Source organism: Astyanax mexicanus, chromosome 3 (assembly GCF_023375975.1).
Source record: "Astyanax mexicanus isolate ESR-SI-001 chromosome 3, AstMex3_surface, whole genome shotgun sequence".
Lineage (NCBI taxonomy): Eukaryota > Metazoa > Chordata > Actinopteri > Characiformes > Acestrorhamphidae > Astyanax > Astyanax mexicanus.
The window spans coordinates 14,659,628-14,678,859 of record NC_064410.1 but is presented as its reverse complement, the minus strand read 5'-3'; the positions used below and the strand labels follow the sequence as shown (position 1 = coordinate 14,678,859).

At 37.8% G+C, this 19,232-nt stretch overlaps 1 protein-coding gene across 1 annotated transcript; it reads right to left on the bottom strand.

The window, feature by feature from the left end:
• Nucleotides 1-350: 350 nt before the first annotated feature.
• sp100.1 (SP110 nuclear antigen, tandem duplicate 1) lies at nucleotides 351-15,748 on the bottom strand. Its single transcript, XM_049475913.1, has 15 exons — nucleotides 15,587-15,748; nucleotides 15,055-15,229; nucleotides 13,915-14,133; nucleotides 13,075-13,194; nucleotides 12,563-12,696; nucleotides 10,356-10,403; nucleotides 10,199-10,247; nucleotides 9,855-10,088; nucleotides 8,147-8,286; nucleotides 7,903-7,971; nucleotides 5,309-5,436; nucleotides 3,983-4,094; nucleotides 3,776-3,850; nucleotides 2,730-2,873; nucleotides 351-655 (listed from the first exon to the last, which is right to left on the bottom strand). The coding sequence occupies exons 1-15, from the start codon at nucleotides 15,728-15,730 to the stop codon at nucleotides 575-577; spliced, it is 1,872 nt and encodes a 623-aa protein (XP_049331870.1). The 5' UTR covers nucleotides 15,731-15,748; the 3' UTR covers nucleotides 351-574.
• Nucleotides 15,749-19,232: the final 3,484 nt, after the last annotated feature.

Below are 19,232 nucleotides of genomic sequence, written 5' to 3'. Positions count from 1 at the left end.
GTTGCACTTAAATCTCATACTATTATTTTAATGCAATGAAACTTGATTATTTTGAATGTAAAAAAAATAAAAAGTAAGAGTAATTTCAGCATAATCATTTATGTAATGAGAACAATATCCGTGTTTCATTTCTTAGAGTGTGGGTTGTAAAGGACAGGGTTGAGCCAGGACCAGGAACTAAAAAACCTACACAAAATGATGTTTAAAAACCTGTTGTATGATTCTGATTCACTGGTTTAAGCTGCACTAGTGGTCATATCCTCATGTCAACAGGATATAAAGATACAGGATATAACATTACTGTCATATTTAAAACACCAAGTGTTAGCTTCTTTAGTACACAGATGACAGAAGCAAAAACTTCTGATTACTTATTTACAAGCAGTTTATTATTGATTGACTTCAATGTTTAAGGCATTAGTTCATTGTAAAAAAAAATCCCAATACTGGAAAAGAAATATTTGTACGTCATTAAACAGCATGAGGAAACCATCTGTTTTTATTAGCATTTGTGCCAAATGCTTAAAAAATTACTTAAAATAATGAGTTGAAGGTTCCTGATTGAGGAGTGATACTACTGGATGTTGAAGATGGTGTGGAAAGCCTTCTCAAACACTTCACCCAGTCTGGATCCCAGCTTGTCAAACTCATTACCCTGCAGACAAACACAGACAGTCGTCACAGTCTTGTTTCAATAACTGACAGAAATAATTTGATACATTACTTTTCATTGTGCTAGTCTGTGTAGTGTGTCACATGGGTCTTCTTTTTTCTCTCTCTTTTCTTTTAGTTTGTGAGGATGATTTGCTGCAGACTTCTACTCTTGAATAATCTTTTCTCTGGGATGTGTGTGATGTTCTTCGGTCTTCATGGTGTATTACATTATGTGTATAGGTTCTGATTATCCAGTGACTGGAGCTTCCAGGCAGGGATCTTTATACTACACTCACTGAAGACACATTTACTGCACTCATCTCCATTCACTAACTGCCTGTACCTTTATAGAATAAGAATAAGAATTGCAACTTTTCTTCAAAACACTTAAGAAGAGTCATTTAATAAAGACAAGACATTTAAAAAACAGTGATTTTGAAGTCTTTGTTTGAATGGATCAAATAAAAAAAAATTGTGTGCTTCCAGCTCCAAGGGTTTTCACACAGTTAAAGCTTGGATATGAACACCTGTTGGGGCTCTCAGATCTGGAGCCAGAATGAAGCTTGATTATCTCCTCTCTCTGAGATGTTGCAAGATCGTTAGGGGTTTTATTTCACTCCAGTTGAGGAAATACTTGTTTTTTTTCTCTTTCTCAACACGTATGCAAGTGGATTATCTTCTATCTAAGCTCCTCAGAAAAAGATCTTGAAAATGAGGAAATTGTACATGTGGTACAAGGACACACTCAAAAAAATGACCCAAGCCCTCCTTTGGTGTGCCACATTATGTTTTTGCTTGATTTGCTCGAACAAATTGGTTAAATATTAAATGCATTTGGATCTAATTGTTTCAACACAATACATTTACCCATCATTCATGAACCCAATACAAATGTGTTTGTTTCAATTCGGGACCTTCTCGTACGCATGCGCCTAAGCCGGAGGAAGAGAGACCGTCATAAAGCGGCGTGAGGTAAGTGAAGGGTGGCCTGGCTTTGACTCCAGCCTGAGTGCCTCTTTTCTTTGCTTAAAATATTGAAATGTTTGAAGGGATTTAGTGTTTTTTTTACTTCAGGGCTGATAGCACATGGTGCCAAGTTCTGGTTGGGCAGAGTTGTGCTCTTTGCTGTTTTGAATAATAATAAAAAACAACAACCAAATTTTGTGTCTGAAGTGGGGTGGGGGGGACAACTGAGGTACACTGTAAACCCATTTCTAACCAGTACTCAATTATTCTGAGTTAGATGAACATTTGTGGGCACATATACACTCAAACTGAGATCTTTGAGTTGAACCAACTTATAATAACTGAGTTTAGTCTGTTGCCATTGGAAGCCTCTTTACCATTGGCTTCTGTCACAAACGATTTGCATACTGGCTGTGTCCCCCAGTTTCTAGCACTCACCATCAGTGTGTAGTGATTCCTCCCAGGCTAGGTTAGGTAAACTTCTAGATCATATATTATGATTAAATACTTGGTCTCTGTGTTGTAGCTGTAGAACAAGCATCATTTACTGAGCTGCAGAAACTCTGTGTTCTTGCTGTGCTCTCAGTACTTTTAATTCTTTACTGTTTTCTTTCATCTACTTTTCTATAAGTATTTAAAAATAGTTGAATGAAACCAGAAAGAAGACTAAATACAAGTTCAGGAAAATTTTAATTTTAAATATATATGAATATGTATTTAAGTTCACTATAACAAATTTATTTTGGATTAGCACTCTTAGGTTTCATTGCATAAATCTTTATCGGTTTATGCAATTTAATATATGTATATTGTTGTGGCTACATTAGATACAGATGTGTTTGACCAACTCAGTTACATTATAGTACACCGGGGTATTTCAGTTATTGTGGCTACATATAATGAAGATGGGTTCGACCAACTCAATTACGTTGTGTTCCATGGAGGTATTTAGGTTGGGTTGAGGCTACACAAAGTCGATGTGTGGAAATCCTGCCCACAATTTATTTGAGTTAATCCAATGAGTTATTTTTTTGAGTGCAGGTGTTCTGACTGAAAGAGAAAGAACGAAGAGTTTGGTGGTTCCTGATATTTGCACTGCAGCACCTCACCTTATTAAAGATGTGGCAGTTTTGAAAGATGAGCCGGATGTCAGACACAAACTGGATCAGTGTTCTGTAATCTTTATTCTGCAGCTTCTCCTTCACTCTGTTCAGCCACATGGGTTTAGAGATCACACTGCTGTAGCGTGGAATCTACAGCAACAGCACAAACAGACAGACAGAAAGATAAAACACAAAAAATACACAATACACTTGAGTAAAAAGGAATCAAATATAAATAAGCATGCAGATTATTTTTGTAAAACTGGGTTTAAATGGATATATTTATTTATTAAGTTTACTTTTAGGATTAAAGTTGTTGTTTGATATATAAACTGTAAGTATCTGACTTTGGTTGGGGTAAAAATTTTCAGATGCATATTTACATTCTAGTTATTTTACTGTAGTGTCTGGTTTAACAATACTGCAGCTGCTTACAAAAGCTATATAACATAGCTTAACCTAGCATAGCACTGTCTTTAGAACTGGATTTCCTGTGACACAGTTCCCCAACCCTATTTATTCTCTTCTCTGTACTGTAACCCCACCACTGGGTTCTTTTAGTGGGTGGGGTTTTTATGTAGCTTTTGGGAGCATAAATAAAATGAGAAGCTTTTCTATGTAACACTTTAGGGTTTTGAAATGTGCAGTTTTTTCAGCTGTGTTTTTGTTTTGTTTGTCCAATTCTGTGTTCTGTGTACTCTTTTTTATTCTATTTGGCCCTGGGGCCAAATGTGGCCTATAGTCAGATATTAACTGGCCCTCTGCACATTATTAGTGGACCACTAGCACATTTCATTTTTTACTTTTACTTTACAGTAGCATCAGTTTATTACACCACTGTGTTATTAAAGTTATTTAAAATTAAGAGCTATAAGTTTCTATTACTGGGCTGTAATGATCCAATCTGGTGCCCTTTAAAAAAGATTGGACACCCCTGTTCTTGGGCATCTTAATCTGTGGAGACATGACTGTAAAATTACGTCTTTTTTTTTCTTTACCACACACACAGTCATTACACATTAACACATTAACTGAGGGTGAGAATCTCTTACTGTCCGATTGGGGTCTTCAGTAAACACATGATCCATGTCCTCCTTATAGAGGCACAACAGCAAATACTCACAGTGCTGTCAAATAAACACACACACACACACACACACACATACACACAGAAATCAGGAATACTGAGGTGTGAATTTGTGTGTGTGTGTGTGTGTCTGTGTGTGTGTGTGTGTGTGTGTGTTTATCTGTGATTGTACCACTGTGTATTGAGTAATGTCACTGTCCAGCAGTTCTCTCTGGGTCATGTGACCGTTGTGCCAGCATCTCTGGTAAGTCTTCAACACGCAGTATGTGCACATCCATGTGTCTCTGCACACAAATATGCACGCACACACACACACACACACACACACACACACACACACAATAACAATTTTAATGGACATTTTGGCCTTGTGCCATAATTTAAATCAGGCAGTTGTTCTGAAAATGCCCTGGATTAAATAATAATAATAATAATAATAATAATAATAATAATAATAATAACAACAATAAATCACTTTGTAATGCACTAAATCTCAAAGCGCTACATGGTAAAAAAACACTAAACAAATAAAAAAATCTAGGATGAAACGTGTTAATAAAAAAGGTTCTGCTGAAAGAAAGTATCTGACTTAAAGTGCAAGACACTATGAAACAAAACAAGTATACATCATTAAAATCCCACAAGATCATTGGGACTCATAAGATGTGCTACAAAAGAAATTTCCAATAGTCTGTTCCCTCAGGGAAGGAGGGCATTCCATAAAGGAGCAACAGAACCAGTTGGTTCTCTAAACTCCCTAAAATTCGCCTCCCCCCTGTCAGACTTACTAAAGATACTGCTTCATTGCTCCACATTGTGAGTGAGTGAACCTGAGTAAAGAATATCGGTTGTTAAATTTTGTAAAACTGAAACTAATAAATCCATAATTCCTTGTATTTGCTAATTTACAAGTATTTTATCTTCTTCAGTAACACAGATGCCCTGAAGTATCAGAGAGAATATTTGGAGTGTCACAGTATCGTGATATCGTTATTGTGGGCAAAGTATAGCACTGTGATTTCCACCCCTACTCAATTTTAGATGGTGTTAAATTATATACTGGAAAAAATAAGCGACCACCTAAGAGACCACCTAAAAATATGAGTTTCTTTGATTTTACCAAATTGAAAACCTCACAGGCCATCAAACCAAGCTGAACTGTTGAAGTTTTGCAGCAGGAGAAAAGGCATAAAGTTATCCAAAAGCAGTGTGTAAGACTGGTGGAGGAGAACATGCCAAGATGCATGGTTTTTAAAAACAGGGTTATTCCACCAAATATTGAGTTCTGAGCTCTTAAAACTTAACGAATATAAACTTGTTTTCTTTGCAGTATTTGAGGTCTGAAAACTCAGTTTTTGTTATTTCAGCGATTTTTCATTTTCTGCAAATAAATGCTCTGAATGACAATATTTTTATTTGAAATTTGGAAGAAATGTTGTCCTTTTTCTCTATTATTTCATTATAAATGAATCTGTCCTGAGAATGGCCTCTCACTTACCCCAGTGTTTCATCGTTTATAACAGGTAAATGGCAGTGAAGATGGAAAGATCTTGGGCATTCATCACAGCAAAGCAGATCACCCACAGAGTTGCAGATGAAGCACACATCATCATTGTCCTGAACCAGCTTATAGCAGAAGAAAAGATTAAGGAAGAACATTGTATTGTTTATTATAGAATAATAATATTCGAATATGTTTAGATTTGTTTACTAAACAAGAACAATCTAATTTAAAATGTAATATTTACATTACACTCACATATAGGGTTATAGTATAGGTGTACATCAAGGTTCAGTGCTAAGCCCATTTCACAACAAGTGAATCCAACCCCTAACATTTCTGCAAATATTTTATTTGATCTTTTAATCACAACAGAAATGAAACTGGGATATAACTTAAATTAGCCATTGTACAGTTACAGCAGAATATATTTACTCTGAAATACTTTAACACACAGCTATTCATGATTAAATACCTGGTGACCTAAGTGTGTACACCTCACAGGGAATATGTCCAAATTGTGTCTCCCTGTTTTGTCACTGTGAATGAGGAGCAGGGCAGTTAAATTTGGGTACAATTTTTTTTTTTTTTTTTTTTTTACAAATTTTACAAAAACTGGCCACCATATATTCGACATGGCACCTCATGGCAAAGCACTCTCTGAGGATGTGAGAAACAGAATTGTTCCTCTCTACAAAAAAAGGCCTAGGCTATAAGAAGATTGCTATTATTCTGAAACTGAGCTACAGTATGGTGGCTAGTGGCATATTGCAGTTTTACAGGATGAGTTCCATTTAGAACAGGCCTTCCCATGGTCGACCAAAAAAGTACAGTTCATATATTTAGTGAAACATGCAGAGGTTGGCTTCAAAAAATAGATGAATGAATGCTGTCAGCATTGCTGCAGAAACCGAAGACGTAGGAGGTCAGCCTTCAGTGCTCAGACCATATGCCACACACTGCATCAACTCTGTCTTCATGGCACTGTCCTAGAAGGTAGCTTTTTCTGAAGCTGATGCACAAGACAGCCAGCAAACAGTTTGTTGAACACAAGCAGTCCAAGAGCATAGATTACTGGACCATGACTTGTGGTCTGACAAGACCATGATAAACTAAGCTAAGATGGTGTTGAGCATGTGGCCGCGTCCTGGAGTACCAAGGCTACTGTCCCTTGTCTACAGCCAAGCATGGTGTTGGTAGCACCATCGTTTGGGGCTGCATGAGTGCTGCAGGCTGAATTCCAACACATACTTTCTACTTTCTGAAGCAAAACAATTTCCTCTTTCCGGAAACTTTCAAAAAATAAAAATAATGACCCCAAACACACCAAAGATATTTTGCTGAGGCCAATTGCCTTGCTGAGGAAGCTGAAGGTAAAGGTGATGGACTGGCCAAGTATGTCTCCAGACCTAAACCCAATGGAGCACATGTGGGTCATCTTCACACAGGAAGTGAAAGATGTCTAACATCCACCAGATTCATGATGTCATCATGGATGAGTGGAAAAGAATTTCTGTGGCAACCTGTGCAGCTCTGTTGGGCTCCATGCCCAAGACAGTGCTAGATGATAATAGTAGTGACACAAAAAATTTACAACATTGGGAACAATTTGGACATATTTACTATTGGGCTATTTACTTTTGCCAGCTATTTAGACATTAATGTCTGTGTGTTTATTTTGAGAAGATCTGTATTTTTTTTTAACCGTACACTGACTGCTCTATTTCACTTTTATAGTAGTATCCCATGAAAATGTATAAGAAAATATGTCCAGAAATATGTTCTTTTGAAAAATGCTGTTTTTGTCCAGATAGCAAAAAAGCAGTTTATTATAGAGGATATAGCTGATATTTGTGTGAACAGTCTGTTCTGTGTAACTAAACAGCATTGCTTCATGTGAACTTTTCAGATTTCATCACAATTTGAATGAGCCGCGATTCCGTGCGTACTCTCCACTTGTGGGCGCCAGGGTGACGTGTTTTTTTGTAACCTCACTGTGAGCATGCTATGTGTTTGGCATTTTTAAGTGCGTTTCATGAAAAGCAAAATAAGCACCACATTTTTTTAGACCTTTCGGTACCGAGACATTTCGCTTGGTGCCTTTTTTGGTATTGAACTTCAATACCCAGCCCTGTTTGTGACACAAGTCTTCTAATATTATTAAAAAGATACATTAGTCTAAATGTTTATGAGCTTCGTTCCAGTGGTGCTTGAAAGTTTGGGAACCCTTTGGAATTTTTTATATTTCTACATACATATGGCATCATTAAATTGGCCAAGTCAAAGTCCTGACCTTAATCTAATGGAAATGTTGTGGAAGGATCTGAAAAGAGCAGTTAATGTGAGGAAAACCACCCAACATCCCAGAGATTAAGCTGTTCTGTATGGAGAAATGTGCTAAAATTCCCACAAGCCGCTAAAATGGAAAATGTCAGATTCAATGGGTTTCTGCTCTTCACGCTGACACAAACAACACATCTGTGTTACATATGATGTAAACATTAGGGCCACTTACACCTGCTTTGTAAACTGTGTCTAAATGTATAGCATTTGAGGGAAACAAACACTGGTAGACTGGATTTCAGGCTCACCTGATCCTGCTCTTTAGAACCGCAGAGTTTACATTTACACAGCAGGGAATGTACCTCCAGGATCTTCTTCTACAGACAGAACATACAATTTCTAGTGAACACTAAAAAAATAAATCAGAATAAAAAGGGTTCTTTAAGTGATTCAAAATTATTTTTCTACTAGATGTTAAAGATCACAAAGGCCATAAGCTTAGGGTGCCTTCAACCTTTCTCGTGACTTTTGTCTCTCTGTCTCTTGTTTTACCTTCCGCAGGTAGTTAAACGTCTTGCCATGACATCGTATATCTTTCTTCCAGTGCCCGTCTGTCAGGTTTAACCCGTGCTTCACAAACTCCTCCGGAGTGAACCAGCGCTCCTCAGTGCGGATGCTTTTACCACGTAACCCTGAGGTATAAAAAATAAAACATGCTTGTTTGGTGTTTAGGGTATAATATTAAAAAGTACACTGCATTTATTGATTGTAATAAATTACAGCTCAATTAGGGACACACCAAATATTCAGCAACTGGAATCATTTGGTTAAATTCTTTCCACCAAATAAGTGAAAAGACAGAAGAATTTATATAATTAATTAGTTAAAAATAGTAAAATATTGAAAACACATAAATCATAAAAATTTTTTTTTGCGATTTTGAGTCCCGAGCTGTCTCCTGCCCAGAACATGTACCTTAGTATTGTAAATATTTTTTTATTGATTAGTCTGTCGCTGTTTCTTTTAACATGTACAATAATCATAAACTGTGCTATTGCCGTCACGTCGATGTTCTATTGTCGAATGAAACGGTTTATTAAAAAAGGTAAATAAATGAATAAAGTACCGGCTCATTACTGCAGAAAATCTACAAATGAATAATAAATGTTAGACCATTTGTTTTGGAGGGTGGTGCAGTGAGGGAGGTGATTTAAAATAGAACAGTCTAGCTTAGCAAACAGTCATTAAGAATATCACATTAAAAAGCATTTTATTTATTAGCTTTTAGTAACTGAAGCTATATATTTAAATATATAACATTTACGTAATTAATTTTTTGTCTGAAGACTGACCTTCTCTATCTAAAATTGCACAATTTTAATTAAGAATCATGGACTAAGAAACGGGGCAGTAAGGAAAAAACAGGGTACTGTGATTTTTGACCCCACATGTGGAGCTGCCACCTAGTGGAGGTTGCTCAGTGAGCTGCAGCCAGACCCACAATCGTATTTAGTGGTGCCTGAAGGCATCCCAGTCAGCTAAAATAGGCCATCGGGTAAATGGCCAGATAAGACTGTAGCTTCATAGCTGTACATTTTTACAGCCAATCACAATAAATGCTCTTGTATCGTTGGAACAACACAACTTGACATGTAGCAATAGTTTTGATTGGTTTGAGTTTGTTACGGTGGGCGGGGCAGAGCATTAAAGAAAGTACGTCAGAGAAATCGTACGGTAAGTGAGGACATCTTAGCAAATTTTACTGGCCCATTATAACTGAACAGCTGGTCTATCTTACCTAAACATTGTGCCAAGATAGCTCAAGAGGGAATGGAATAATACTCTAACTATTATAATTCCACAATATTATACATTTTCCAAACAAATAATAAATACATAGTGTATATATAATAAATATTTAAATGTATAAATATTTATAAACATCATTAGATCTCATACAAAGATTATTTGATGGTTTTGTAAGTCATTTACCAAAAAAGCTGACTCTACCCTAAATAAATACGCCTCTTGCACACAGATATCGGCCAATGCAGAGGGGCTAAAAAATCTGAAACTATCTGCCCTTTTATATGATCAGCTTTTCTAAAAAAAAAATAATAATCGGCAATAATAATTGATCAGTAATTCTCAAGTCAAAGATGTCTCGGCTGTAAAGGTAGATTTTTCCCCCAAACTATTCCTTTAAACCATATTTCTAGATTAACTCATCTGATCATCTGACTATAAAGAACACACCTACCTGAGGCAAATCTGCACTTGTAAAAAAATCCAGTCACAGAGCCACAGCTGACTGGTAAAGAAGGAGCCTGGAACACAGATGGGTCCACTGGCCCTGTCTCATCTTCATCATCTTCTGCATCATCCTCATTTTCTTCTTCTTCGTCTCCTTCTCTTTCCTCCAGTTCTTCCACTCCACTCAGCTCCTCCTGATCTTCTTCACCTGAAGCTTCTATCTCTCTGCTGGAGTCTGAAACTAATATAAAGTGGTACAGCACCCACACCGACATTATTTACACAATCAGAGAGTTACAGAAACTGTTAATGAGGACAGTAAATGCTGAAGATGAGTCTCTGTATACTAACGGGAGCTGGAGCTCTCAGGTGAACTGACAGTAATCGGCACCTTCTGGCTCTGCAAGAACAGAAACCTGCCGTTACTGATCTGTATAAATACACCTCATACAAAATATACAACCATCAGAAACAAAATGTTTAATATCAATAAAAAACAGCCCATAACCTTCCTAACACAGCGTCTCTTTGTCCGTGGAGGCTGCAGGTGTCCATCCTAAAAAGAGAATAAAAAGGGGAAAAAGGGAGAGAAGCATATTTTAGCATTTACTTATATTAAAGTGTCCAAAAGTATATAACATTTTCTATTACAATAAATACTGATATTTCATTAATGTCCAGCCCTGGCATCACAGCATAATGGCATTTTAAAATGAATAATAAACAGAATTATAAATATGATCTATAGGCACTGGCCTTACAGCGTGAGTTTTTGTGTCCAATTAAATAAAATTAAATTAAATCCAATTAAAGCAGCAAAAAGGCTAAAGCTTTTATAAAACCACAGACAGAGAAGTGATGTATGAAAAAGCTCTTGTGTGTAAAATCAGTGATGATAAGCTCCTCCCCCAATTGAGCCCAGAACCTGTCCTGGGTGCACATTCATTTATTTAGGACAAGTGTGAAACCCCCTACACTTTTTGATTAGAGATTAAAACCATTAACAGGACAATTACTTTTATGTGCATGTTTTATAGATGGGGAAATATAGATTGCCTCCTTTAGCAGCCACTTTATCTCCACATTTCTTACAATCAAGAAAACCCTGCGTTTAGTTTAGGGGTATGCAGAATAATCCCATGTTGCAGATTTTAGTGTTATTTTTTAATAGAGGTGGAGATAAAATCAGTATCGCTTCTCTCTGTATTTTTCTCCTGTCTGTTTGAGTAAGGTGCCTGTTGCAGTTTTTAAAGGCTGGTGGACATGAGCATGTGTAGGTGCTATTCTCCATTCGCTGGCGTTATCCCCCAGTACAGGTACAATGGTATAATAAGCATCCATTGTCATTCCATGGCATGCCGTGAATCCAGACACTGCTGCAACCCCAAATGTGGGAAATTTAACTTACAAGTCAGCTAGTCCAAAATAATATTGTAACATGGTAACAGATGTCCTCTTCCAGCATCTCAAATAAGAGTAAAATAAATGCAATAAATGGTTTTAATATGCTACTTTAACACTATTTCTTTATTTAGAATTATTATTCATTTTCAATCACTTACCGCATTTAAGTTATCTAAAGTCCAAGGGCTGTGCGATATGATAATGTATTTTGTGTGATAGAAAAACGTCCTTTAATTTTACGCTTTATCATCTACTATATAGTTGCAAAATTGACGCAAAATACACGGCTAGATTTTTATTCTGCACTACAGAACGGGGTCGTTCTGAACAGGTGAGGGACTTTCTCAGCCAAGCAACATTATACTGCAGTGAACATGTTGTGTTTGTGTGCTGTGCATGTTAAAAGATTTAATGAGAGTCGGTAGAAATACTGTTTTAGTTTTCCTAAACCAGGGGACACTTCCAAACTTTCTGGACACATATCCCCTTCAGGGGCGGCACATGGTGCAGTGGGTAGTGGTGTCGCCTCAAAGCACGACTACCTGGGTTTGATTTCTCTTTGTGTGAGTGAGTGTGTTTGTGTGTCTGTCTGCCCTGTGATGGATTGACAGCCTGTTCCAGGGTGTGTACTGCCTTCCGCCCGATGCTGGCTGAGATAAGCTTAAGCCCTAACAGATGAATGGGTGGATTGATGTCCCCTTCAGTGCTCTAATAAGCTCATTAATAACCAGCTCATTAATAAGTGCTTTGAGAGTAGCAGTGGTTAATGCAGAGAGTTAATGCAGAGAAAGCAGGACAGGTGGGGGAACAGTACCAGGATTGAGAGACACTGATATAATTGTTAATTTATGTTCTTCACTCTAGTTAGGTGCAGAAGTTTGTTGCAGCTGAAAAATTTAAAGTATATGTTACTACCTAATATTTTATCTGTATGTTTCTGAAAAAAGAGAAATATAATAAAATATGAGGACATACTTTTATTTGTGGAGTGTAAATTTAATTTGTATTAAGAAATAGGTCTTTCATGTGGTTATTTTATAAAATACATAATTAATTCTAATTGTTATATTGATATGAAATGGTCTTTTGGAGATATACATTTTTTATCACATTGCACAGCCCTATAAATACTTGAACTATGTTGGTTTTATGTTCATGGTTTTAGTTCATTAAAATGTGTTCGACCCCGGTTCTACTCCAACCCGGCCCGGTATATTGAGTTTAAGCCCCACCTCCCCAAGTGTGTTATAGACCCCCTAACATGCATTGATCAGTTATGGAGATTCTTTTCTTTAGATAAGGCATATTCACCTCTATAAGTTTCTGCAGTGGAGTGTCCTGACAGCGGATGCTTAGTTTCCAGTTCCTGCATCTTTCCTTCCCTGCAAACTTCTCAAAGCCAGTAGGGGTAAACCAGCGGCCCTGCGACAGAATACACTCACCCCCTACACAGCACACACACGCACACACACACACACACACACACACACTACAGTATTACAACCAGTACAGCCTTATAGAGGAAAAATAAGATCACTACAACTCTTCAACATCCACAAATCTTTAATTATTCAATTTTAATCATCAATTTTACTCTTAAACATTGTAATTAACATGTAAAATGTCTTTATATTCATCGTAATTCAATTTAGGAATAATATTAAACATTTTAGTATCGACAAGTATCAACAAGTTAATAACTGTTTCACATCCCTAGAAAAATGCTACTTCAAAGTATACTCATCAATCATCATCGTTTATCTACTGCAGGATTTAATATGATATGATACTGGATTGAGGAAAAAAAAAAGAAAAAAGTGTACCTGTAGCCAGCTTTTCTCGATAAAAAGTGCCTTCTTTAGTTCCACATTTAACAGGTAGCTGAGTTTTATAAATTCCCCATGTCCAAACAGGCGCCTTCTCTCCTTTCTTTACTGGAGAAGCTAAAAAAAGCAAAGTGAGAGAAAAAAGTATTCAACTTATGTTATTCTTATTTTAGTTTTAATCACAGTGTATTATTTTTAATAATTTATTTGTGTGTTACTGCTGCAAATAAGTATTTGAACACCTGTGAAAATCAATGTTAATATTTGGTACAGTAGCCTTTGTTTGCAATTACAGGTCATATGTTTCCTGTAGTTTTTCACCAGGTTTGCATCAAACACTGCAGCAGGGAATTTGGCCCATTCCTCCACACAGATCTTCTCCAGGTCAGCCAGGTTTCTGGGTTGTCACTAAGAAACACTGAGTTTGAGGTCCCTCCAAAGATTTTCTATAGGGTTTAGGTCTGGAGACTGGCTAGATATACTTGATGTACTTCTTATGGAGCCACTCCTTGGTTTTCCTGGCTGTGTGCTTTGGGTCATTGTCATGTTGGAAGACCCAGCCACGTGTGCTGATTTTAGCATGCCATGCATCACTTTAAACTCTGACGTGTATTACTCACAGTACCCTTGGAAATCTCTTCAGGTCATTGACCAGGTATATATATATATTAGATTAACCATTAAAGTTCTGCTCAATTAAAGCTCATGCATATGTCAGATATAGTATAAGTATTTGTGCTGCTCATCCTGCTGAATGTACTGATATGGGTGCTAGGGGAACTGAAAAGAGATTAATCTCATGTGATAGGTGCCAACAGTATTATGCCACACACTCACAGAACTTGGGCTTGTTGGTGGGTTTCTTTAGTTTGGGGGTGGAGAGAGAGGATGGGCCTGGCTCCTCTTCTTCTTCTGTCTCATCAACACTTTTCTTTCTCTTTTTTCCTCCTTTCTTCTCCTTGGCTGTGGGTTCTTTCCTCTGGGCTGCTGTGGGTTCTTTCTCTTTTTCTGTCCGGTCCACAGGGGGAGGAAGGTTCTCATAGAACCTAAAGGAGCCTGAAATAGGAACCCCAATTAGTAAATGAGAGCGAAATAAAAAACTTATGGAGTCTGAAAGAACTGTAACAGTTCATTGGAAAAACGAGTCAGAAGCATATCTAGTGTACTAGTCAGACGGAGTATCAAAGTAACCCCATACTGATGATGTTAGTTTCAGTGTCTCTGATTCTCTTGATATTTGGAGTACTTGTGTGAAGTGGAAAAGGGGCTTAAATTTCCAGTAAGCATATATCACTCCATCAATGGCATTACACAAGTAGAGAATAAATACAGAAAAGTAATTGTTATCGTACCAGAGTATATTAAAGTACAGAGCATAGACTGGGTATAGCTGCACAGAGCATCGTCTCTTAAAAGTGAAGCCACCCCTGCTGTTCGGTTGCAGAAAGCTGTGTCACCCCACCCATCCCCATAGGTTTCAATGGCAAAACAGACAACTTTCAATCACGATTTTTTCTAATATATTGTAATTCTACCTCCATTATTTAAATGAAACAGCTAGTGTACCTCTGCTGATATTGTCAAATTTTTATATTCCCACAGAATTCGTTTTTTAAAACGTTATTCAGCTCTATTAAAAAAGTTGTGGTTATTGTAAAAGGGCTGGGTTACACCTAGCCGGGGTGGGTACAATGACTATATGGGCGGGACCATAGACTGTGTGCGTTTTGTGGAGGCAGCCCTTCAGGGGCGGGGTTATTTAAATGAGTAGGCGGTCTCTCCACAGTCTTTCTCCCTCCTCTGGTCTCTACTGTGCAGACTCAGGTTTCAGGATCGCCAACATGGAGGAAGATTTTGGCTTCATTTTCATTTAATGAATGGGAACGGTGTCCATATTTTTACAGTCTCTGGTACAGAGCAACGTAAAGATCAAAATCAATCAAATATCATGATAATGTAATGAATAAACAGACTGACCATCCAGGAGGCTGTTTCTGAGCAGGCGTAGAGGTGGGTACCGCTGCAGGATATGGTCCTTAAACACACATGACCAAAAGCTATTAATGGAATCGGGTCTTTGCTTCTCCAGCCAGTCCAGGATCTGATACACACCATCCTTCTTCCTCTCCTTACACCTCATACTGATCACCTTCTGCACAGACACCAGCACCATGGTTAGGGGTCTACAGTACAGCAGACAGTTTATAAGTCATATATAAGATCATTATCAGTGTATACTGGGAAAAAAAGAGTCTCTTTTACCAAAATCCTCTTAAAACATTTGTTTTTAATAAAAAAAGTTTGTAAGAGAGAAAGAAAGATAGAGATAGAGAGAAAGAGAAAGTGAGATAGAGAAAGAGACAGAACAAGAGGGAGAAACAGACAGAAAGAGATAGAGAGAGACAGAAAAAGACAGACAAAGAGAGAGAGAGACAGACAGACAGAAATAGAGAGCGAGTGAGAGAAAGAGAGAGAGAGAGAGAGAGAGAGAGAATTTGTTGTTTCTTGCCTGGTAGAGTTTCTCTGGTAGCAGGTTGTGGTCTCGGAGCTGGTTCAGGAATGTGTGTGGGTTCTCCAGGCAGGACATCTCTGTCTTCTTGCAGTGAAAGAACCGAATCAGCTCCTCCTTCGTTAGAAAGTCCAACGGATCCATTTGGACCTTCACTCCTATTCATTTACCTGTCCAGAAGAACTGCAGCAGTTATGCAAACTTGTGATTATGAGTGTGTGTGAGAGTGTGAGTATGTGTGTGTGAGAGTGTGAGTATGTGTGTGTGAGAGAGTGTGGCTCTCGCAGAGTGTTGTCCAGCAGTGGTGGTGTCCTGGTTGTGCTGTTTATTTCTCAGGTGATAGTACCTGCTCGCGCTCTGGGCGTTAACTGATGAGGCGCGAAGCTGTTAAAAATCTCCCGCCTGATCCGACCCTCCGCAGCTCTTCCGCACCCGCACAGCAGCGGAAACGGGAGGATGACGTAAGGAAACCGAAACTAAACTGTAGCCGCAGTTCTGCAGCTCACCGCAGGGGGAGCCACGCCTCTCCCACCTGAGGCTGGGGTTCAGTGTATTGAGTCACCCACCAACACTCCTTATCAATACTATCCTAAGGTTTCTTCACCTGAGGCTTCACATATTCAGACAGACCAAGATTATTCGTTAGAGGTCAGCATGCCTGAACAAGCCAAAGAGTGGCACTTCAGTTTAACCTCCTTCTCCTTATAGTGGTAGAAAAATGGAAGAAAGTTTTGGAAAATGTTACAGACAGCATCAAATAATGTACAGTACAGGCCAAAAGTTTGGACACACCTTCTCATTCAATGCATTTTCTTTATTTTCATGACTATTTACATTGTAGATTCTCCCTGAAGGGATCAAAACTATGAATGAACACATGTGGAGTTTTATGTACTTAACAAAAAAAGGCCTTCACAGTCACCAGACCTGAACCCAATCCAGATGGTTTGGGATGAGCTGGCAAAGGGGCCAACAAGTGCTAAACACCTCTGGGAACTCCTTCCTTCAAAACTGTTGGAAAACCATTTCAGGTGACTCTACCTCTTGAAGCTCATTAAGAGAATGATGCCAAGAGTGTGCAAAGCAGTAATCAGAGCAAAGGGTGGCTATTTTGAAGAAACTAGAATATAAAACATGTTTTCAGTTATTTTACCATTTTTTGATAAGTACATAAAACTCCACATGTGTTTATTCATAGTTTTGATGCTTCAGTGAGAATCCCTCCACCCGTATCTATCTAAAATGACCATTTTCAAAATCAGTCTCAGTAGAAGCTGTACAAGTTGTATACAATATAAAAGTAATAACTGCTTAATATCTTGAATAAATAAATAGAGCTTTATTCAGGCCATTCAGTTGTGTTTCTGTTGTAGTAAGTTATCTTTGGTCTTTTCACAGTAAAGTGTGCAATCAGATGTGATTTTGAACATCTGTAAAAGTATAAATTCTATTCTGATAAGGAATTCTCTCATTTTTTTAGAGTGGCCTTTTATTGTGGCCAACCCAAGATACACCTGTATAGTAATCACTGTGTCTTATCAGCATCTTAATATGCCACACCTGCGGGAGAATGAAGGTGGGCTATTCAACAAAGGTTAATACTTTTTATGTTTTCTACACCAAAAGTAAATTTTACACCAGAGTTCTACTTTAAGAAATAAGAACTAATGGCGACATATCTGACATTTTAAATGTTTTTTTATTTATCTGCTCAACTTATTTTATTTATTAATATTAAGTGTGTGTGTGTGTTTTGTCTTACTCAAATTTCAACACATTGAAATGTACGCCTCGTAATGTGTGCAGCATGTGGTTCTGCCTGAGGATAAAATATCTGACACAGTGTGCCATAGTATATTTTCTGTTCTGATTTGTTCCATTGTGTTACAGAATCTGAGCTGAGGATGGTTCTGCTGGGGAAGAGCAGCACAGAGATCAGCACAGTGGGGAACTTCATCCAGGGCAGAAAGGCGTTTGATACTGAAGCTCCACCTCCTTTAGTAGAGCAGCACAGTAAGAGAGCTGTTGGAGTGGTGGAGGGAAGATACATCACCCTCATCAGCACGCCTCACCTGTTCCATTCTCAGCTCTCTGAAGAAAAGCGTTTTTACTGGTTCTTGAGCCAAAAATATTTATGGATCAGAATCAGGACATGATTATAAATCAATATCATAAACATAGTCCACAGTCACTGAGATATTCAGTAGTTTTAAATATTGATAAAGATCTTGTGGCAAAAAAGAGCACTCTGTTTAGATTCATGAGAGAATGTAAAGTGATACACCACACATGATTGGACATATGTTTGTGAGCTGATGAGCTGATGAAAAAAAATGGAGAAGACCACCTGACCTGTCAAATCAATGAACATCTGACAGTGGAATTAAAGGAAGAATAACTCCAGGCAGAATCTGAACGAGGTAAAAAATTCATTCTACTCAAATGGCAAAAACACACAGTGGCACAGGTTAAAGAATGAAGAGCGGGAGGAAAACATAGAAAATAACATTACTATGTTAGGGTTGGTTTCTTGGAGAGGGATTTGGCATACCGCTTCTGGGGAAAGCTTTTTAATATGGAACAATCAAACACGAGTGATTTAATGAAAGCAATATAGTGTATATAAGAAAGATAGCCAGCAAGCCACTTACATGTTGTGCATGTGCTACCTCAATAAAAACGCGAGCCACATGACCAATAATAGTGAAGCAGGCACATGAGAGGAATAATAATTAACTGGGATGCTATGATCCATTTTAGGGGTGTTTAAAATTCTATTACAAGATTCATCCTCATGTGTACACATATTCTAACATATATGTTTTCACCCCTTTTGGGGGGATGGTGGGGAGGTTCAAGTCTTAATTAGGGGGGGTCAGACTCCACCATCAAACCTCCACACACACTTAGGAATCAATAAAAGCTTATGTATTAATCAGTGGTGGATGTTGGTCTTTCAAGGAGGGGAAGCTCAATTCCGGCCTACATCTTAACATATGTAGTTTTATTTATACGTAAATTCTACTCTCCCTGAGATGTTTATTTTTTTTTTTAAACAAAAGGCATTATTTTTAAGTTTTCACTACACAACAAAAAGGTACCCATTCTTTACATTGAACAATTACATAAAAAAGACGCTATGACATGAATAAACATAAAATGATCAGTAAAAAAAACATTACACAAAATCTTTAAAGTTGGTAAAGGAAAAAAATGCAGGTAAATTTATTTCCTTTTTGGGCAGTTTTAATTTCCTTAAATAATCCATTTATTAATTTAAATTATTTAAATTATTTTTAATGATAACACAATACTTACTAAAGGCCCCTGTTCATTTATGTCCTGAGATAGTTTCATCAAGAGGAATGGCCATCAGTACATTTTATTTGTTACAGCACTTCCAGTCAGCCAGCTCACTTTATCATACCAGCACAGCTGAAAATACCTGTTACTTTTCCCCACCTTTTACACCAATTTAATCTGAGCAGTTGATCTGCCCTGCTGTTTAACTCTTAAATTTTTACACTAAAAGATCGCTGATTCGCTCATTTCGCTGTCAATCAAAAAGGGACTCCGCCTCAGACAGATCATCCAATCATCACGCAGAAGCTGAGCGTCCTGGCCGGCCGAGGCCAGCCCACTGCCC